Consider the following 23,279-nt stretch of genomic DNA (forward strand, 5'->3'; position numbering starts at 1 on the left):
GATGGACTTTCTCTTCCTTTTGCATAGCTCCACCAAAGAATAAGGAACCTATTGAATTCAATATTTTAGAAATTTTCTGACACTTCCCCATATTAACTTTAAATGCTCCATTCAAATAAATGGTTCTAGAAAACTATTGGTCTTTCAGCTGTTTGTAAGCTGTTTGAAATATTTTAGTATTAGACACTTGTCTTGATGGTCAGTGAGTTGCTATCTATAGTAGTACCTTGACATTAAAGCTGGTCAGGATGTAAAATTATTCTAGTTTTCATCTCTCACACCCAGAAGTAAACAGTCTTCAATAGTGTTTAGTTCAGTTACATCCTACACACTGTACAGGTTATAACCTGTCACACTTGTGGGATTTATATAAATATCCAGGAGTGGAAAAGAAATTCAGGTGAGCAATCAAAAAAATAAAAAATTAAAGCCCAAAAACTTTGGTGATAGAGAGATTGCATTCCCAAGACAAATCAGTACACTAAGGACTCAACTTTCTTTACAGCAAAAATCAGAACACAATTAATCATAGCATGAAGAGAATATATAGCATATGTTTCAATTCAATTCTATCAAAGTTAAATTTAATTAAGAATAATAGTTATTTTTAAGGCTCTTTTAGCATAATTATTTGGTATACTACAGATGGTTGTTTAAACATACTTTTAAACAAAATTTACAGGAAGAAGTAAAAATCAAATAAATTTAAGGGAAAATTAGAGCCCTGTGATTAAAGTATAAATATGGAGAGCTGCCAGAGAATACACTTTGCAAATATATCACATATTCATAATGACAGGCTACTGAAGTATATACATAATCTTGAATAGAGCTCTTACCATGGGGCTTTTTTGCTTGTTTTAACTGTAGGATAAGCAGAAATTGCTTCACATTTATAAGGCTGAATTACAAAATTACAACACTGTACACAACATGTATACAACATATAATGGAAAATGCAGAAGACCCAGTGTACGCAGTGCATGAGCTCACCAAGCTGCATGTTTGGGGATAGAGGAGAGAAATGACTTGCAGTCCAAGCCTCTGTTTTAGTAACACCTTTGCACCAAGATCAGAAGGATGATGTGCAGGAAAGGCAAACATTTTCATTTCACCATAGCAGAAAGAGAGTTAAAGATCGGGTTGGAAAATTGTCTCTTGCTTCTTATTTCTTTGGATATGATGTCATGCTGTGCTTTAAAACCTGAAGAAATATTTTTTCAATGATATTGTTGTTGTTTTTGTTTTAAACAGACACTGAGATCTTCCGTCTCCATGTGTAAGGCCACACTCCCTGAAATATCAGTGGGCCCAACACAGCTGAATTGCTTGTCTCTTACCCCTGCAGTGAATTTGGCTTATACTATAGCACAGCTTCTTCTATCATCCAAAAAAATACACTAATATATATTGGAAAATCTCCCTTTTATTTTTTTCTCCCTTGTGCTGGGATCAGAGAGAACAGATTCTTTCATACCATAGCTTTAGGCCTTCTTTGTGACTGTTTTTCTTGTTAAAGCACCAGAGCTGGCTCTTGTAGCCTATTTTTACTGTGCCGTGTGATTCTGCAGACATTGACATGTGTCACCTGTGATGCAGCTACATTTGTTGGCTCTCTGTGCTCAACAGGGAGGAATCGATCCTCTACTTTCATTAGGTGGCAGAAGTAGACTATTGGCATAAAAATGCCTAAAAAAAAAAAAAAAATGGGAAAGAAACCCCAGGGCTTTCTGCTTGGAGACCCAGACTGCAGTTCAGTGGTCATTTGAATTATTGAATGGGATTAAAATAAAAGCCATTTCCCTTTTTGTCCCTTTACCCAGATGAGCCATCTGAAATGCAAGTTGATTTGTATTTTCTTTTATCCCCTCAGCTTGTTAGGGAGAATATTTTATTTCAGATTCCATTCTTCAAGGTTCTCCTCTCACCCAGCGTGGAGCGTTGCTGTCATGTCCTTATCTAAAAAAAGAGAGAGATGGAAAAGAAAACAAAGCCCACAGGTGACACACGTTTTATTGAGGTGTTCCACATGAAGTGCAATTGTGTGCTTTACAGTGCACACAGCACAGTAGGAGCCTTCAAGAGGAAGAGAGCACTATCAAATGAATACAAATTCATCTTTCAAATAGGTTAGATTGGAATTGCTCAGGCTATTACAGTGCGGACCATATTAAAATAGAGACCATTTTGCAGATCATCTTTCCATTTACTGTCACAAAGGCCACCGCCATTGATGGACCACAAAAGCCCCAGGGCAAGCAGATCAACTTCATACGTGAGAAACAGTATGTGGGGAATTCTGAGCTGGATGTTAGCTATGATAAATAGCTAATAAGGTAGAGCTAGCACAATTTTATTAGCTGAAGGAAATAGGTTTTCACCTGTCAAAAATGTTTAGTATTCAAGATGTTTCTGTGACACAAAACAAAACTCATGGTTGTCACAGCACTGTGAAGAATGTAGGTTATGGAGCCAGGGCATCAGGATATCTAGCCATGAGAGTCTCAGTCTCATGCCACAGTTTATATCACTTGTCCTGGATCCATACTAATACTCTTAGACCCCACAACATTGTAATCAATGTATTGAATGCATTTACCTAAGTAGGCTCTTCACCTTCCAACACATCCTCTCTGTGATGTCTTTCCAAGCCATGTGTCTTTACCAGTGCAGTTAGATCAAGCTGAAGATACTTAATTTGACAAGTTGAGGTTAAAAATGTTGAACAGGAAATAACATGCAGTAGCTCCCCAGTCCCTCATGTTATTTTTTGAAGTTATGACAGTATTTTTCCAACTATAATATTAAAAGAAATGAGAAACAAGTTTAGCAGTGAATACACAGAATTTTAAAATTTTAAAAGGAAAAAAAAAATCAAAATAGGAGTTTTGAAAATTTAATAGCATAGTCCACAGCCCAGCTTCTAAGTGGACTGTTCTTCAAGCTATTAGGTATACGGAGATCCCACCAAGTACAGTTCTTTTAAGCTCAACACATGATTGCAAAAGCCTAACTGTGAGATATCTGGCCCAAGATTGGTCCATGTCTTTATTCACTCTTAGCCATCCTTGAAAATACAACTAGCAGGAAAATGTAAATATCTAGCTGTAAATATCTGTAAAGCAATTTGCAAGGTACGATACTTGTTGCTGAGTATGTGCTATAAGGCATTTTTCATGATTTTTCCTCAGCAGTGCTTTATTGATAAAGGTTCCCTTTAATGTTTATTCTGCAGGTCTAAGACATTTGCTGTTACACGAAATATTGAAGATTTGGCTGCTAGTAAGATGACTCCAGTTCTTCGACCTGAAGCAGTGCTTGACATAATGAAGATGTCCTTCGATTCAGATTCTGCATCAGGCGAGACTGATAACATCAGGGTAACTGATGTAGTGTCTGACTATTCTTTTTTTTGGCTTTTAATCAGTGGGAGACCATTTCTTTTCTCCATAGGAAAATGTATGACTCACCTCTGACCAAAGCTACTTTGCACAGAATAAGTCAGGTTCAATCTAATAACACAAATAGCCCTGTGGAAGCATTATTTTAAAATCTGGAGTGTGATCACAACAGACTTGTGACACTTTTCCAAAAGAGCATTTGCTTTGGTAATTAATTTTACACTGCCATCTACAGGATAGGCCCACAATCTTTAAAATGCTTTACAATCATCATGCAATCATTACATTCCTGGGACAGCCAGAAATATTTCGTGAGATGCTCCGGTGATCAATTTGCAGAGCCAAATTTAACACCTATAGGCACCCTGATTCAAGGATGGATGGCAGTTTGTGTGTCAAGCCAAAGGACTTCCTGAACTACAATTTTCCATAAAAGCCATTACAAGCTTTCTATGATGGGCAGCATCGTGAAGGCATCACCATGACAATTCATTCAACAAAATACTGACAGAGGTGAGAAATACATTGTCCTCTTCAGGTTTCATTGTCATCCTGCAACTCTGAAGGTTTTTCAGATAAAGTAAGAGACAAAAAGAGGGTGAGTACAGCACGTTCATATGGAAAAGTCAATAGGTAAATATACCATCAGCTGGAGCAGTTTCCAATATCCTGGAACAAGCAAAGATCTTTGTGCCTATGTGCTCTTCCTGAAAATATTTCACTCTGTGGTTATTCTTGAATGAGCAGCAACTGAAAAAATTACACTGATTAGAGCATTTCCCAGTATCATTATCATTCCCTTTGGAAAGAAAGGATCAGTATTAAAATTCCATTTTTTTTCTGTGTGGTTCATGCAAGTTTGGAATTTTGTGAGACATGGTAAACTGAGTAAAAAAATAATTTCAAACTCTGCATTATGTATGAAAAGAAAGCTTATGGTTACGTGTTTTTTGCTATTTGCTTCACTGCTCCAGGAAATCATAGCTTTCACTTCATGGATTTGGTTCTAATTTTAATTAATTTTCATTCACTCTTCTGCAAACATCATTTACTACATGTAAATTACATATCTTTGAGTGGAAATTTCAAACATCTTATAGGCTTTGGCCATCTAGGAAATCTCTGTGATCTAGTTAATATATTATGTTAATATATAATTTATATATAATGTATTTCTGGTTAATATATTCTCACATTCATATCAGATCTCAAGTGAGAGAGAATTTGTGTGGACATGATGAAGGTTCTGTAGTTTGACCCAATAATAAAGCAAAAGAAAGAACTCCAGTCATCATGCTTAGATTGGTCAAGAATCATTTTACACAGTTTAATACTCTGTGAAAACAAAATGAAGAAATTAGAATTATCTTGTGACATAATTTTCCACTCTTACAGCTTGAATCTCCTTCTACTCTAGATAGTCTAATCAAGGCATTCAGTTGATAACTTTGTCCAACTGAAAACCAAGTTGTTCTATATCACAGCCTAGCAATCTCAAATAAACTGGTTAATTCCTTCTGCATAATATACGCATCTATTACTGAAACAGGACTTTTAGCATACAAGTATTTCTCTTAATGTTGTCCAGTTTAACTTGATATGTGCATTATCCAATAGGACAGACAGTCTGTAGAAGATGTTTCATCAGGAAATTCCTTCTCCTTTGGACATTCTTCTTCCCAGAAGGAGCCATTTGTTCAGTCTATATGCTCCAATGCAAGTACATTTGGGGTTCAAGTGTGTATTGAGAGGAAGAGCATACATGCAGCATTTATCAAAAACGTGCCTCTTTACTACTTAGTTGGAGAACATGCCCTTAGAATAAGCTTCAAGCCAGGTAAATACAGTTGTGCACAAAAAGAAAGCAGTGGGTGAGTGGGCGGGTGGGTGGGTGGATGGGCGGGGATGTGTGCATATATATATATATATATATATATATTTCTTTATGTATATATATAGTATCTTAAATACCACTAGAACTACTATTAGACGTTTCAGCCCTGCCAACATTGGTGGCAGACCCCACTGCAGGAGGAATCCACCTCTCCCCCACGGGCTTGAGCAACCATTTCCCAGCTTGCCCAGCAAGTGGCCATGCGGCGCAATACCTCTCTGCATGGCCAGCATCAAGCAGAGCTGATCTGTACCTGCAGAGCGTGTCTGATGCATCCTGAATCATTGGATTTGGGATGCAAGCAAAGAGCAATTGGACATGGGCAGCAGATCTGATGCAGAGTCCTGTAGCTACATTTTAAAAACCGAGACTCTTAAAGGGAATTATGGATTAACCCTGTCAGGATCTAGTTCTTAATGTCTTAATCTATGATCATAAGAAGCAAAAGCACAGCAGGCCACTGAATCTAGGTCTCCTAAGTATCAGGCCTAACCATTGGGCCTTTCTTTGCAATTCAAGAGTAAACCTCAGTTCCTTTCTAATGCCTGATTCACTCACCCATAGTGTTATCTGGTTAAGCAATCCAATTCACAATTCACTTGACTTAAATCTTAAAAAGATCATTCTGTTTATGGACATGAAAAGAATCTATTATTATGCTAACATTGTAAAATTCACTTGTTGCCAGTATGTACTTCAGCGATTACTGAAATATTTTTTAAAAGTTACTCAACACAAAAATATATATATATATATATATGGCGAAGAATGTCTGGAGAAATCATAGCAAAATTTGGCTTATTTTATTATTGAGTTGCTACTACTAACAGTGATACTAATTGTTGTGCAATCTCAGTTTACACAGAGGCACCTATTGAAAAAATACAAGTCACAATTCAAGCTGGGGACCAAGCTCCTGCAAAAATGGTACGTTTGGTAACATTTGAAGATCCAGAGACACAAGCATCTTCCAGCAAAGAAGCAATCAAAAGAGTGAAGAAAATCCTTGATGACACTGTTGATGACCAGGTACTGCTGTAAAAATCCACTTCTAGATTTGTGGGAGGCAATACACAAAGCTTGGTTATTTATATTTACTTTACTAAGTAACCTTGTTTATTTAGATGGTAAACAAAAGTTGGAAAATAAAGACAGGTTTTTGGGTACACAACTCTTTCTGCTGGTCTTTTGATTAAATTCATATCTTTTGCCATAGATGTGGTGAAGGGTTGGTTTTGTAATTTTCTCTAAAGATCTCTTGCATGGTTATGTAAGACCCCAAATAGACGTTGTGTGCCCAGAAGGTAGTCTGTACCACCCCACTACTGCAACTGTAGCAAAGAGGTGTGACACCAACCTATACAACTTGCTCTGAGATAGTCATAGCTATAGCACTATCATTACCAACACTAGTTGCAAATAATTATATGATCAAGTTTCTACACATTTATTATCACACAAGGTTTGGGGGTAATGTTCTATTTGTGTGTGTTTTTAACACATTATTATGTATTAGCCTCATTGTGGTGTATTGCAAGAATGTTATCTCAGGTACACATCTTGTCTTCTAAGGCAGCAGAGAGATTCATAGCCCTCTATATCTGATTTTACTTACAGCCTTCTGTAGGGACACAGAAAAAAATAAATATACATATACATGTATTTTTTTTTTCCATTGATGTCATTGACTAGGGAATAAGAAAATCCAGAAGCTCCTCATCCAGTGCCAGCAGTGCCAGCGGAAGTGCTGAAAGTACAAAGAGCAGCCCATCCAGCAGCAACTCTGACAACAGAGCGTCACAAGGAGGGACCCAGACAAATCTGAAAGCAAAACAGTCTAAAGCCAAAGAAAAGAAATTCTACCCCTTTGGGGACAGCAGCAGTAGCAGTAGCAGCAGGAGCAGCAGCAGCAGTAGCAGCAGTAGTAGTAGCAGTAGCAAAGGCAGTAGTAGTAGCAGTAGCAAGAGCAGTAGTAGCAGTAGCAAGAGCAGTAGTACTAGCAGCAGCAGCAGTAGCAGCAGAAGCAGCAGCAAGGGGAGCAGCAGTAGTAGCAGCAAGGGTGGCAGCAGCAGTAGTAGCAAAGCATCTGCTATAAGGCATAAGGCTAAGAAGCAGTCCAAGACCACATCATTTCCACATGCCAGTGCTGCTGAAGGAGAGAGAAGTGTCCGTGAGCAGAAACAGAAAACACAGAGTAGCAGCAGTAGCAGCAGAAGCGCCAGCAGCAACAGCAGAAGCACCAGCAGTAGCACCACCAGCAGCAGTGAAAGCACTGGTGTTTCCCATCATCACAGCAAATACGACAGACAAGATGAAACGAAACATGTCAAGTCCCAATTTAACAGTCACAGTAGTTACGACTTATCTACCGAATGGGTAAAATTTTCTATTACTTTGACTTCTACTAGGAGGTGATCCTCACTGAGCTATAGGTAATAATTTCTTTTGGAATTTTCCAGGAAAGTCACCTGCCAAAAGTATACCGGCTCCGCTTCAGGTCTGCTCACACCCATTGGGTAGGTACCTTATTCAATTGCACATTCCCACGGTGGCCATAATTGATACGATCAAGCATAGTACTGAAGCACTTTACTTGGTTCATTTCACTTGATCATTCCATATTGTCCAATAATATCATTGACAAAATAAGTAGGTTTATTAATAAAATACCAACTATTGCACTACATCCTTCTACTGCAGCACTAGCAGCCCTCAGTTTTTCAGTCAGGATACCTTTGGGCTAGATTCCGTACAATACAGCCAAGACTCAGCTAACAGAGACCATGGGATAATTATAAAGTGGTAGGACCTTCCAATAGGAATGACTGTGTCCACAGTTTTTAAGCAATCACAGCAGAAAGGCAAAATCATTGTGTATGTGGATGGAATCAGAAACCGGGTTCAGTATGTATTATGGCACAGAGGTATTTTAAGTCTATGTTAGAAGGATGATAATGAAGTGGCTTTTGTAAGTGTTACCTGTTTATGAAAAAGAAAGATGATTTACATTGTGGTTTTTTTTATTATTAAATGGTAATCTCTTTCTCTTTCTTAAAAAAAAAAAAAAAAAGGAAAGAAAATGTTTGAACACTTGTTAAGTGTCAGTTTTATTTTGCCTGACATTAGATCTAGACAGTGTGATGTTGCCATTTGCAATCAGTGCCTACATGGCCTTCCTATGAGCTGAAAGGTACAGGTACCTCAGATCCACATCCCTACCCAACGTATTTCATGTCTGCTTTATAATAACAAAAGTCACACTCTAGCTATGTCTGAGTTGTCTTTACAGGGAGGCTGATAGCTCTGATTTTGATGTCTGAAATGTAAAACTAGAGACCAGACCATACCTTATTAACCTACTTCTGCTTCATAGCATCCAGAACAGAAGAGATCCAGCAGCTCATCATCAGCCTCCTCGGAGTCAGGAAGCAGCCACAGCAACAGCAGCAGCAGCAGTGACAGCAGCAACAGGAGAAGTCACACAGGTGGCACCAGCAGCAGCAGCAGCAGCCACCGCCACGGGGTAACAGCTGGGCACAGCTCAAGAAGAAGCCACATGAGCAGAGGAGCCAGCATTCACCACAACCATGATTCCAGCCTGACTCACGAGGTAGTATCTTTACTGTACAAACAGTCAAGCTTTGCTAACTGCTGATCAGAAGCTATAGACGTGGTTGCACTCTAATGAGCTGAAGTAGGCAGGACCAGGAAGTAGTCAAGTTTGTAAACTGAAAGTGCACTGAGATTTCTTTCCCCCCTGTGTAAACATTTTTTCCAAACTCCTTTGGCCTTGGGGTTTTGATTACGTTTTCTTTAATTTCTAAAGCCACTAGCTCTATGTGAAAACCTGGATTTGGAAATGATAAAAAAAAAAATAATAATAGTAAAGGGAGTGAGATTATGAAGGGGAAAAAAATATTTTTCCTACCTAAGCAAAAATGAAAATTAGGAGGAAGTAAATAAGTATAACTTAAAGCCTCTGTTTTAAACCTCCTAATTATTAGCCTCCTAATTATTTTCAGATGTAGACTAGAGGGCATGAGTGCACGCTGAGAATAACTAAAATCAGAATACCCATGATCATTACTGATTGAGAAATATAAAGTCCTATTAAGCACTGTTCATCTTTATTTTTAGTATACAGTCAGTATTCTGTAATTGTATTAAGGAAATGTATCTACTTATTGTAACAGCAAGAGTAGCCTTGCAAATGCAGGCAATGTCTCTGGGAACTCTGCTACTACAAAGGATTTCAGAATAATCAATGTGTTTGAAGGAGCTGTTGTATAGTAAAATAGACAGTGAATGTGTATAATGCTATGAAGATACCTAGCATATAGTAGGCAGCTATTTAGAGTATTGCAATAACGCACGAAATCTTAAGTATAAAAAGATAGTTTGGAAGAGTCTTGGATTCTTTATCAAAGCAAACACTTCTTTGAAAATTCCTGGTGTTAATGAAATCATTAAGACTGAAACCAAAGTTATTCTTAAGTATTGACGATATAGATAGACGCACCATAAACTAAACGGATGAACGATGAGGAATGCTTTCTGCTACCAGCATACATAAACTGGACTGTAGGCTCTCCAGTGAATACACTGAAATACTTAAGCACAGATGGTTGGGGGTTGTTTTTCAGCGCAACTTCCTGGGAGACGTAATTCCACCTGGCATTACGATTGTGGCACAGGCAGTAAGGAGTGACAACAGAAATCAAGGTTATCAAGCTACAGCATATGTTCGTTCTGATGCTGCCAAAGTTGATGTGCAACTAGTTGTGGTTCAGCTGGCTGAAACCAATTGGAAAGCATGTGCTGATGCTGTAATACTGCCTCTGAAAGCACAGGTAAGTACACAGGCAGCTTTGCCAAGTGAGACATCTGAAAAGCCCACAGTTTTTTAAATAAGCACAGAGCACCTGCTGATTAGGAGGTCCAAGCAGGGAAAACATACATATTTCACTTTCGTGAAATTTCAGAGAATATCCATTCCTTTCACCATCCTTTTGAATTAAAAAAAAAAAAAAGTTTCAAAATCTGTCAAAAAATGTTGATTTTCAAGATACATCAAAATATTACCCGTAGAAATATTTTAAAAGTTTGAAAATATTACTGCTTCATTACTATCTATTTATTTGTTCCAATATGAGTTTGCCTGTCTGGGAATGGCTGGCTCCATAATTCACTTCAGAAGATTCATCACTCAAAGGCATTTGAAATGTCCTATTTTTTAGGATTTATGTGAAATAATAGGAAAAATTAAGGTTAGATAATGGGTTGATGTCTGAGAGAGAATAGGTTAAACTACAGGTCTTTCCTTTTTTTTCCTTTATTTTTTTTCCCACCCCTCCTTGTGCTGTGCTTCCCAAGCCCCTTTCTAGGGAACAGGTCTTTGGATAACAATTTATAAACCCTTGCTTTTTGCAGCAGCAATTAACTGATTCAACCTGATATTTCAGCATTGAATAAGTAGGGTGACATTCAAAACAAGAAGTATTGGGGAAGGCTAATAGAAATTTTAGTGCAGACTTCTATCAGAAAAAAAATATATACTGATCATTAAATTACCAAGTTTAAGGAAATAATTTGAAATTATGGCAAATCTGAGCCTATTTAGAGTGAAAGAAAGACTTGGGAACATAAAGGATCCATGCAAAGTTTCATGAAAGAAGAAAAACTTGTATTTTGAAAAGACTAAACGTGCTTCCATGATTCTTTTCTGAAATTTGGGTGTCTGTTTTCCTGTTTGTAAAGGCTAGACTGAGATGGGGCAAGGAATGCCAGGACTACAGAATAGCAGCCATGGCTACAACAGGCCAACTGGCAAGGAAGCCAGCCATGCAGCTGAAGGTGCAGTGGGGAAATCTGCCATCCTGGATAAAAAAGACAAGCACAACGTATGTAATTTTTTCTTTCCTAAACTGTTGTGTTGCTTTTTTTACACTAGTTGGTTTTATAAATGCACTGATTGAAAACAGTTCAATGGTACAAAAGTATTTTGTGAATGTGTTCTAGTTCCCCCTCATGTTTCACGTTAAGAGATATCTCTCAAATACTTAAAAACTTGACATGCTTAATTTCATTTTCCTCATTAAATAATTTGATATTCAGTTCAAAATGGCTCTTGGTTTTGAAATGTCTGATTCAGTCTCAAAAATTAAAAATAAATAAAAGAAAAATTTTAAATTATCAAAATAAAAACAACTTCTTTCTTCTGGATAGAATCAACCGTTTAATTTGATCCAAAGTATGGTTTCTTTGACTTCTCAATTCTCCCACTGTTTCGCTGATTTTACAGAAATGCCAATAATCTTCATCCTTCAATGTCTGTTTTTGCTCATGGAGCTGAGTTTGTCACGTCTTATTTATCTCTAGATTCATGCAATATGTTCCTGGTGCAGCACTCATGTTGGGCTTCTCAGAGGCACATCAGAGAAATCCATCTCATGAATTTATAGCAAGGGCAGCTGCAACATCTCCACGAACAATTGATACAGTAATTAAAGTTCCTGGGGTATGTGTCAATTTTATTTTTTTTCCTTACCTTGAATGGATTTTCAACTAATAACACTTTGATGCTTTATATAAAGGGGAAAAAAAAAAAGAGAGAGAGGAAAAAAAAAAAAAAAAGGTGAGCCCTACCCTTTCAGAAAAGCTGCTACATACCTAACTGCATGGGTCTTGAAATACTTGTTCCTTGATTTTGTACTGCTTTGGTGCAACGTAGCAACAAGCAGAAGTTGAAAATCAAACTCTGTAGTGAAATACTTTATTTCCATGCTGAGAGCAGTGGTTAGGCCCAAATTGCCTCAAATATGACTGCTTTGCACTCACAGCTTTATTCATTTTACCCAGCATGACTAGTTCTGTGGGATGTATAGGGGCCTCAGAGCAGATAATGAAGGCCTTGAGAACATCTTGCACTCCACTGCAACAATGCGCAGCATCTAATTATGTTTGTGCTTGAGTCCCACAGCTGCAGTGACCACACTTGATGAGACAGGTCTGAGCAAGTTACAGCAGCCACAGATTCAACTCTGCTTAAACAAACTGAAACATTTAGTTAAATTCTCAGAGCAGCTTGCACAGGCTGGATCTGCAGAATCCCACTGATTAATTGGTCCTTGTCCACCAAATCCCTGTGCACCGCTTTGAAAGATTTCTCCTATGTATCTGCAGTAAATTAAAAACAGTTAGCTATTCATAAACAGAGAAATTACTGTGTCTTTAACCTTCTGTGGTGCTTTAGTATTGCAGGATCTTTATTACGCAATAATGAAGAAGTAGGCACATTAGGCATTAAGTCGATTGTCTTAGTAAATGTATTTTGTATCTACAGTAGGGAATCTTACCACTATGGTACATCATGCCACTTTTCAACCTTTAATGGATGCTGTTTACTTTTCCAGACTAATCCATCAAACTATTACTTAAATTGCTAACTTTTTAAGAATTCACTTTATTATCACTTAAACTTCATCCGTGTTTCATACTTTGCAATGTTCTTAACAATTTCTCATAAGTGAGTAAGAGTAGACAATGGTTCCTCAGAAAAAGCCTGAAGTTTGGATGAATCCTGTAGAGACTAAAACAACAGCAACTGCATAAGCACATCTTCAAGATATTTTTTTCATGAGGAGTTTTTTTTTTGTTTCTTTGCTTGCAGTGATGTCATGAGCAATATGGTTCAATTTATCTTAATGTTATTTCATTTCTACTTTTTCAGGTAACACTCTACTATCAGGGACTCCGAATGCCATTCACTTTGCCCTTAGGGCCATCTTCATCTTATAACACTCGAGATATCACTGCCTGGAATGTCTTTCCTGAAATAGCTTCACAAATAGCACAAGAAGATCAATGTAAATATTGCAGATATGCTTGTCTCGTGAATAAGCAATGTTTGTAGATCCATCCCCTGCTATGATTTTGACTTTTCTTTCTTTGTAGTGGTCTTCTAGGGAAGCTTAGTGTCTCTAACCCTACTTTCTCAACAGCTCATTCCATCACTTAGAATCACATTTATCGGCAGGTGAATGAAGAGACTTCACATTGAAGTAAATCTCCAGAGTTCAGGAATCATTCCTGTCTGCAAGCTGTAGAGATTGTCTTTTGCACCTTCTAAGAAGGTGCCATCTCTTCATCGAGAGGCATCAGTTTATGGGTACAAGACAGATCATGAATTTCCTGCCCTGTTTATTTTCTTCAAAAAGGATTGATATGAGTTTTAAATGATTGGTATCTAACACTTCTGCAGGAAACATGAACTATTTTTTGTCATGATTACTACGTCTAATTTCTCAAGAATTTGGTATGTTTTAATCACTGCTAGCCTGAGGGTTTTTTTTTAGCATGCCATTAAAATCAATACTAATATAGCCTACATCTGTTAGCTATTTGTTAGTGTTACAGACTCTGGAAACATTGAAAGCTTCTGCCAAGGAGAAGTTGAAGTTTCTTTTCTCTTTGCTGGGTAGTGCCAATCAGAGGCAGCCTTCAGTACTTTTCAGCATTATGCATGCCACTGTCACATCTGCCATTTCTTTACTTGTTTTGTTTTGTAGCTACATGTGAAATCAGCGGGGGAAATTTCAAAACATTTGATCGCATGAGCCATACATATTCTTTCAATAAAAGCTGCAACCTGATAGTGGCCCAAGACTGTACTGAACACCCAAGATTCATCATTACTACAAGAAAGGTTGATCCCCAGTCTTTCTCAAGAGAGGTTCACATAAATACAAGCTCAGCGTAAGTGTGATTTATCCTGAAGTCTCAAGAATTAAATACAAAACTTCAGGAAGTTAGTCTGGAGATGGGAAATATCTCACTCTTAGCTGAAACTAGTTTGTAGATGGATATTTGGGGAAAGACGGGATTTTCAGGAGGAATCCTGAGCTGAAACTCTGGTTTAGTTGCCCCTATCTTCAGTTACACAGTCACCCTCTGATAACCTGCTCCGTAAAACCCCACGCTGTCTTTTCTTTAAAGGTTGAATCTCAACACTCAAAGTCCCAATCAATTTTGCATTTTGAAATGAAAGCAGCTCAGTCATTCATTCAAAATCCAGATGTTCATATTGGTTGTTTGCTAGCTGTGGTCACAGATATCTCTATTTTTCACATTTTAAATTAACCATTGGCTTTTCTTTTTTTTTCTGTCAAGCAACATCACAATCTGTCCTGCAGCAAATTCATCTCTCCTTGTGGCATGCAATGAAGAATCGGTACTATTACACAGTGGAGATTCTGAATATGAAAAAGGTAAACTGTGATACTCACCTTTCTTGGTCTGATTTAGAAACTAAATATCTTCAAGACTGTGTTTTTATAAACTTCACAGAAGCAATACAATCTTAAGAAAATACAAGTGGGATTAATTCAAAGAAAAACTAGAGACTTTCTTAATATTTCTATTCATTTATAATCCTGTGTTTTCCATAGAAGATGCAGTCTTACTTTTCTTCAGTATGACTGAGGGGTAAATAAAACCAATTCTTAAATATTTAGTATGTCCAGGCTTGTACTTTTTTTTTAAACAAAAAAAAAAAAGTGCTTGTTATACTCACAGTTATATGCTTTGGGCCAGATATTTGCTGGAGAACCACCAATTTTCATTTCAAGACTTAATAGACTGGTTACAAAAGTCAGTTACAACTACAGGGAATATCAGTAGAATGTTTTTAGAAATTAAGAGATCATTTCTTCTCCTTTTTTGTTTTCTCTCTCACAAAATAAAACAAAACAGACATTCCGACTGCAGCAGAACAATGATCTGCTGATGTGTCAATGATCAATGTCTGTGAAGGAAAAGGCATTTAACTTATTTTGTGCTACTCGGTTCTTCCATTAATTTAAAATTAGACAGATCACCTTATGATGATCAACTATCTTTTTACAGGTAATATTAAAATTTATAAAAATGGAACAACAGTTATTGTGGAAGCTCCAACACATGGACTGAAGAATGTAACTTTTGATGGAATGATCCTTAAGGTATGGGGCTTTTTTTCAAGGTTACTGCTTTTTTCCCATGTAGTTCCTTGGCAATGTAACAGACAAGCACTTCAGTATTCACTACAAAGGTGTGTTATTTTATAGGTTACTGTTGCTGCATGGATGAGAGGAAAGACCTGTGGAGTTTGTGGAAATAATGACAGAGAAAAGCACAATGAACTCCTAATGCCAAATCATAAACTGGCACACAGCTCTTCTGCTTTTGTTCATTCATGGGTATTGCTAGAAGAAACCTGTTCTGGTGGTGAGTAGATCTAAAAACAATTTATACTTGGGGAGAATACAATTTCAGTTTTCTTCTGCCAATAACTGGAAAGAATTTAAAAAAAAAAAAAAGGCACGATATATCTTTTACTTTAAAAAAGACAATAGCAATATATAACCATTGTAACTTCATTAACTGTTTAAAACAGTGCCTATAAAAACAGAGAATATACAATACAGCAAAAGTATTTGTATCATGTGCAGTTCAATGTTAAATAATTGATTCTACTATAATTTCTCACACTGAGTAGCTTTTTTCTTGGAGAGGCAAAATCAGACCTAATCTTGCCTCAACTAAAGTCAGTGTGATTTTCACCACTGAGACAAGGCAGCTTCATCTGTTGTCTGTAGACTTTATCTAATAAAACAAGTTGCATACTATGAATGCCGTAGGTCAAATCTTAAGATTATGTAAATTTTCAGAGTGATCAAAATTAAATTTTTGTTCTGCATCATCCGAAGGTGCAATCTCAGGGAAATATTTAGAAATACTCCTAAGGTAAGAATTTCCTCTCACATAGAGCGGGAAGAATAATGATGGTCTCCCATAACATCAATACAGTTTTGTTCCACAGGTCTCCACTTACCTTGGACCTGAAACAACTTTATTGAAGTTAATGGTTGTTTTCTCCTTGACTTCGTTGGCAGTAGAATTGTACTTATCAGTATGTCAGAAAACAGAGTCATAGCTTGGATCCTGTTAAGTTACATTATACCTTTCTAGTGAGATAATTGCAGCATTATAAAAATCATCCAATACAAAAATTATCCTTGATGTTATTATATAAATGCTGCCATTTTTTTTATCCATTCACAACAGTTGACATTTTTCCTAATGCAATGAAGTAGCCATTGTGCTTGCAGTATCTATTCTTAATAGCTTTCAGACATGAGAGGTTATTTTCTGTGTATTATGTAGTTCTAAAAAACTGGATATACATGATTCCATTTGGGTTATATTGTGCAATTACATTTTAAAAATAGCTCCCCTTTCAGAATCTTTCTTCTATCCCCCAACTTATTATCATCCTATCTTGATAACCTCGCTACTGTGAAAATGGTTTGTCAGGGACCTGTGTTTTAATAAAAGCTGAAGAGAAAATATGGACCTTTATTATTGCAAGGATCGATTGGGATTTATTTCTACAATTTTAACTAACTTTCCTTTTCCTCTTAGGGTGCAAACTGCAGCGCAGTTATGTGAAGCTGAATCGAAATCCTACTATTGATGGAGAGGAGTCTACGTGCTATTCTGTTGACCCAGTACTGAAATGTATGAAAGACTGTACTCCAATCGAAAAAACTTCTGTTAAGGTTGGCTTCCACTGTTTCCCAAAAGGTATGATATTTTTCTCTTTCTGTGTCACATATTGTAGGAGCTCTGACAGAGTACTCGAAAGAAAAAAAAACACAGCACAGCCACGCACAAACCTGTATTGCTCCAGCTCCCCTCTGAGCTGCTGTTTTTAATCCCATTAGTATTTGCTATAACCACTGACAGCACTGGCTAGCTAAAAGCTAGTTTAGGTGATGGCAGGTAGCATCATCTGAGAAAAACATTTGAGGTGGTAAAAGGGGCAGCAGAGATCGATAATTTTTTTTTTCACATTTTCAGGATCTCCATAAAGTTGTGATAAGCAACAGTAAGTCCTTTTATGCACATTACAGCCTGCAATTTTGTGTAGACCAGGGCAAGCAAGGCAATTGAAAGTCAGTCAAGTAGTGTGACATGACTGCTGTGATTAGGCTGCCATGCTATGCCACTGTGCAATACATCAGCAAAAAACACATTGCTGAAATGTTCTCTAGATTGTTCCAAAAAATGGTTTGTTTTTGAAGGTATTTTATACAGACATACTTGTGCCCCAGATTTTTTAAAATATTGAGCCTTTTTCTCCTTTCACTTATACGAATTTGTCATGGATGCAATGCATCATCTAACACAGGTTTACAGTACAGTTATACGAGTTTGAGAGGAGAATCCAGCCTTGAATCTATAGATATTTCTGGTGCATTCTTTCCTAAATCTTTTAATGGATCACATAGTACATAGGTACTGTGCACTAATAGTTTCTCATAGCTCCCTGAGAAGAGAATAGATGCTAGATGCATCCTTTTATGAAAAGAAAAAGACACCCTAAGAAACAAACAAACAAACAAAAACTTCCAAAATCTTGTCATATCCATGTTTCACAGATTTCTTTTGTGTTTCCAAGTCTATATCTCTGAAATGTCATCACCCCAGGCCACTCACTGCCTCAGAATAATATGTTGTAATAAAGCTGTCTCATTCTCTCACAAAAATGTGTTAGAAAAGAGGAAAATCAGAGAAGGAAAAAAAAAAAAAAATACGTTAGTTGTCTCAACCACTGCTGCTTTTACAGCAACTGCAGGCTTCTCTGGTTCATTTACTGAACCAGAGGCTGGGAAGTGTGCTAGCATCACTCCTAATCAAGGGCTTTTTTATTTATTTATCAGGAAGAGGAGAAGGAGGAAGGGAAAAGATGCCATTTGAGTTTTTTTAGCAAGGTGATTGCTTTTCCTCAGGCTAGGGCTCAATACGAATGCAAGGCCAGCCCTTAAAATCTGGCCTTTTTCTTTCTTTGATCAATGACATGGAGAAGCAACAGAAAGAAAATCCCCATCTTTCCCAAGCTGTGAATACGTATTTGCATACACAGGACAAAAACCTTTTCTCAGCTCTTTATATGAGAACTCAGACTTGATAGTCTGCTGTCTCAAAAGACAGGGACTCTTTCACTGTCACAATTGACAGAAGGATAAAATGAAGTTCAAGGGTGCAAAATTGCCTGTTGTCCTCAAATCAGGGAGCCTATAGTCTTAGGATCCTGACTGAGGCTGATTTCATTCCATGTCTAAATTCGTATACCAGTTTACATTTCAAACATGCCACAAGTCCTACCCATATGGATGATAGTTACTCAGCCATGATCCAGTTAGCCCAGGGAACTGTTTCCTACATAGATATGAACATAGACAGACCCACAGAGTACCCTCAGGCATAACAAGAATCAAAGTATGTAAAAAACAGACCTTAGACTTTCATAGCAGATCTCATTTCATAGCTTGAAAATATTATGCATTTTTTAAAAAGCATCTCAAGCACATTTCTGGGAAATATTAAATTTCAAAGTAGTTATGGAAAAGAAGAAAAAAAAACTACCATGCTTCAGGTTGGACAGTAATTCACCCAAGGAAGGTGTGAACACTTCAGGAGATTAGTAAGTGACCAGGAGATCAAAAAGTGACCAATAGAGCCCACACCCAGCGGTATCCAACTTCCCTGTGATAAGAGATGGCATGTTAAAAATGTATTGATCAACTGAGGGATAAAACAAATAGAAGTAAAATTATGAAAGCTTTACCCATTCTGATTATGCAAACAATCTAAATGGATGTTCTAATATTATTCCAGCTGCAATGATAAACCTCCAACTATCTAAGAATATTTATTGGGAGGATGAATATTATCATTCCATTTAGATTATTTCAGCATTAAAGGAAATGGCTTATTCAAGCTGCTGTTGATAAAGCAGTATGGTAAGGTTAATACTGCAACTGACAATGCTCTGTCAGATTTCACAGTATATGGGAAACTTTAATTAGAAGTTTATGAACCTCTGAAAATTCTCCAAAGGGCTTATCCTTCAAGATGAACTTCGACAAATAATCAGCTGAAGTATGCAGTGATATGCAGCAATAACATAAAAAGAGATTGCTGATGTGTATTGGTATGAGGTGGTCTTTCTTTGAAAGTGGCTACCTCCTCCAGCACTTTTACTGGCTCCTGCCTGTTGTCATTGTGCTTCATGAAATGTTATTCGTTTTGTTTTTAGGGAAGTATTATAGTAATTATATCATGGATGAAAATCCTGCTCCAAGTCAATGAGTCAGTTAGATGTCAGTTGTGGGGGCAGGCTTTCATTCTTTACTTGATGAGGGAGTTGGCAGCCATCAAAACAGTATTTCCATGAAATGTGTTAATTTGCTTGATGTTCGTTAACAATGGCTTTGCTCTTCTGACAGATACTGCTGTAAGCCTGCTGGAATGGCAGAGAAGCAGCGATAAGAAATCTGCATCTGAGGATGTTGTGGAGTCTGTGGATGCTGACATTGATTGTACCTGCACTGGCGACTGTAGTTAAGATAAATTCCTTAGTGTTGTGCTATAGATGTATTACAGAAATAATTGAATAGCTGGTCAGGTAAGAAGGAATGTAATAGTTGTAGTAAAATATTAAGAAATATGCTTGAAGAAAGTAAGCTTACTGCATTGCATCCGAAGTCAGATGCATTATGTACAGTCTGCACTGCTTAATAAATATGTTGTTCATTAAATAAGTATTCATGTGGACTCTGTCTTTATTTTTCCCTATCAACAAAACAATCAGACCAACTATAATATTATCCAGAAATTCTGCTTCTTTTTATCTGAAATATAATTACAGCAGTCCTCTCTTAAAATTATGTTCACTAGGTGATGAAAGGAAAACATGATTACGGCTACTGCTAACATTCCATTGTGTAGAGAATTTCATATTTAGCATACTAAAGACACAGTAAGCATTTGTTTTCTTTTATGTTTTATGGTAAAGAGCAAAGTCTGTTCTTGGAACCATTCTGCAAAAAAATACATTTTACTCCCAGCAAGACCATTAGCCTTAGTACATTCTACAAAAGAATGAATTGGACTGCTAGACTCCCACTGTAGCTTTCCAGAGAGCTATAGTGTGTGACACAGTCCCCATTTTGATTTAAATTTCAATGGATGTGCTGTTACTTCATGAGCTAAAAGTATGAATAGGATTTTTTTTTCTTTTTTTGGTTTACCATTTCCTATTGTGTATCTATGAAAATGATGCCTTCAAAAACTTCAGGGAACAATAATACATAAGGTAGCATTCCAAATACTCCAAAAAATAATATATATATATATATATATAAAAATGTAAGATCAATAGCATCATAAAGCTAAAATAAAGAGAGACAGTCAGACTGTGTTTAACCAGTGGAGTGTCAATCTGCTAGCTCTCACTAGGCCTATGCAGAAAGGCAATTCCCTCCCACCCCAGGGGAGCAAGATTAGGTGGCACCTTCACACCCCCTGTGATGGCACAATATCCCTTCCCCTTGGACACAAATCGGCTGTGCGGTGAGCTGTGACGTGCTCCATAACAGGCAGTAGCCGCCAGCACACTCTTCCAAGAGAAGCCTTAGCATGGGCAAGGTAGAGCTGAACCCAAATGCTGCCAGGAAGCTGTCATTAAAGAAAATGCTTCTCCTAACTAAAAAACTGACCTATCAGAAAGAGGAGGACTGACGACTAAATAGCTGAACAATTACAGAATAACATTTTTCAGTGCTTTTCGTTCAAGAGCAGAAACATGAGTAAAGTAGTACTTCTCTTGCTCTCTCTCTCACTGCAGCTTGAAACTAGCTTGAAATTAAACAAGATGCAGTTTTTTCCTCAGCGTACTGAGTACTCTCCCAGCCTCCTGAGGATAAGCAGCAGTTCAGGGACATAGAGGGCACAAGAGAGTTACCTGCCCCTTCCCCTTCACTCAGCCTTTACTTAGTCTATACGCTGTGTTTGAGAGCCTTCACATATACTGGGCCTTTATTCAGACAGCCAGTTCTCTCTATTCAACAGCTTTTTTTGCTGTCAAGCATGTTCAAACTCACTCAGACCAATAGCATGAGCTTTTGCACTGTGTTTTAATTTGTAATAAAGTTTTCACAAATTCCCTGTACAAAAGCTGTGTTTTGCTAACTCATCAGGATTGCTACACTGAAGAAAAAAAAAAAAAAAGGTAGCTGCAAACAAGAAGAGAAAGAAAGAATACTACATTCCACTTCCCTTTAAAATCACACTAATATTACACCTTGAGAGCCCTTTTCTTTCTGGTATTGTTTTCACTGTGACTTATGGGAGATTTTGCCATTGACTTTCATAGGATCAGACTGGAGTCTGCCGTCTTTAATCCAACACCTTTCCTTTTAATCTGCTTGTTTACAAAAGAGAAACTTTTGCCAGTCAACCACTTCAGATAAGACAAAGGCAGTGAAGAAATGTAGTGAGGGAAGAAAAATTAACTTTCATGCTCAACTACTAGAATAGGAATTTAGCAGCAGCAAAGAGCCATTAGTAAGTGAAGTAATTCTGCTTGCAGTAAAACACAGAAGCATGACACTAATTAACAATGATCAAGCTAGGATATACAATACCAAAAATACAAGCAACTCATAAAGGCAAATGCCTTCTCCCGGAAACAATTTACAAACTGTTAAACTCACTGGAAAAAAACTTCAAGGCCTGATCAATGGCCTTAAATTAGCCTCTTTTACAATGATGATATATAGTACATCCTGTACAGTTTAAAAATCACTGAGCATGCCACGTAAGGTCTGTCCCTGGCGAAGCACCACTTTGGCTCCTGCACTGAAAAAAGGCATCTCCAGTGCCTCAGCAGTTAAATGGAGCCACCAGAGTGGCTTCACGTCTCTTCCTGCTGATGGCAGAAAAAGGTATCTCCCATGCTAAAACCACACACGTGCCTCTCCCCCAGCAGAAGCTACTCTGTCAGCACTTCCACTGGCTGTGCTATTAATAAACAACAAAGCCCCCACCAGCAGGATGCTGCCTGCTGTGCCTCGAGTCCACCAATCCTAAGGAAACACCTAGATCACACACTCTCCCAGACACGAAGAAGGAAAGACAAAAATGTCCCCTATGGCAGACCTTGGCCAAGGAATCTGTGCCCCATCACCCTACAAGTAACACAGCCAGGCTTGGGTGCAGGGTCAGACAGAGGGGAAGCAGTCACTAGAAAAACCTAAGCACACACCTGGGCTGTCCAGGGCATGGGGTAGACGCAGCTCCTCCTGTTTCCATCTCGAAGGGGCAGCGTTCATCTCTGTCTGGTTCCTGTTAATTGGCACCCTCTTGCTGAGGCAGTTGAATACCCGTGACTGATTCCATTGATGTTGCAGCTGTAAAATCCAAATATAATGAATGTTAGTAAAGCCAGAGGTTGGCACCAGGCACAGCAAAGCAAAACATTGACAATCACCCCATCTTGCCAATAGAATTAAGAACATTAACAGTACAAGTGTGAAAAAGCTCTTCTAGAGTTTCTTATGCGCCACATAGACATTTCCAACTCATCTGGGAGGATATCTAGAGTCCAGATTTAAACCTCATTTAGAAATCGTGCTTGTCCTATCTTATAACGCAAACAAGAGTTACGTAGCCTACCAAGTATTAAAATGTATATTTCACAGGCTGAGCTTTTATACACTCTACTTTTCATTCCTAGTACTTCTAAATGATACGCATTAATGAACTTTGGACTTTACTGCAGTAAACAAGGAAAACAAACATGGAAATATATATGCACTCCAGTATTGCTTAAAAACATGAGTGCCAGAAAAAAAGATGCAGGTCTAAGCATAGGCAAGGCTTGAGCCCTAATTCTGCCTATACAGCTCTGTAATGTGGTTTTGCATGAGGATGGGGATTTCCATGCCTCATTTTCTGCATCAGAAGGATATGACTACTTACCTACTTGATGGAGTCAGAAATGCATATGAATTTATAGTCCCGTATGCCTTTTGCAAGTTCTTCAGTGATTCTACAGATGAAAAGTAAATTTTTCCACTAGATCTCATAACCACACGAGT

General features: G+C 37.6%; 1 protein-coding gene across 4 annotated transcripts in view; it reads left to right on the forward strand.

The window, feature by feature from the left end:
- The window catches only part of LOC106033975 (vitellogenin-1), a 44,342-nt gene extending 24,399 nt beyond the window's left edge, over positions 1–19,943 (forward strand). For all 4 annotated transcript variants that reach the window (XM_067001553.1, XM_067001554.1, XM_013177820.3 and 1 more), the window contains 16 exons: positions 3,236–3,380; positions 5,019–5,238; positions 6,152–6,324; positions 6,988–7,671; positions 7,755–7,811; positions 8,669–8,905; positions 9,939–10,145; positions 11,053–11,195; positions 11,674–11,812; positions 13,025–13,160; positions 13,863–14,049; positions 14,464–14,561; positions 15,199–15,293; positions 15,399–15,558; positions 16,756–16,917; positions 19,626–19,943. In XM_067001553.1, the coding sequence (XP_066857654.1) occupies positions 3,236–3,380; positions 5,019–5,238; positions 6,152–6,324; positions 6,988–7,671; positions 7,755–7,811; positions 8,669–8,905; positions 9,939–10,145; positions 11,053–11,195; positions 11,674–11,812; positions 13,025–13,160; positions 13,863–14,049; positions 14,464–14,561; positions 15,199–15,293; positions 15,399–15,558; positions 16,756–16,917; positions 19,626–19,744 (2,962 nt within the window). In that variant the 3' untranslated portion in view covers positions 19,745–19,943. The remainder of the gene's footprint in view (positions 1–3,235; positions 3,381–5,018; positions 5,239–6,151; positions 6,325–6,987; positions 7,672–7,754; positions 7,812–8,668; positions 8,906–9,938; positions 10,146–11,052; positions 11,196–11,673; positions 11,813–13,024; positions 13,161–13,862; positions 14,050–14,463; positions 14,562–15,198; positions 15,294–15,398; positions 15,559–16,755; positions 16,918–19,625) is intronic.
- Positions 19,944–23,279: the final 3,336 nt, after the last annotated feature.

This window comes from Anser cygnoides, chromosome 8 (genome assembly GCF_040182565.1).
Source record: "Anser cygnoides isolate HZ-2024a breed goose chromosome 8, Taihu_goose_T2T_genome, whole genome shotgun sequence".
NCBI lineage: Eukaryota > Metazoa > Chordata > Aves > Anseriformes > Anatidae > Anser > Anser cygnoides.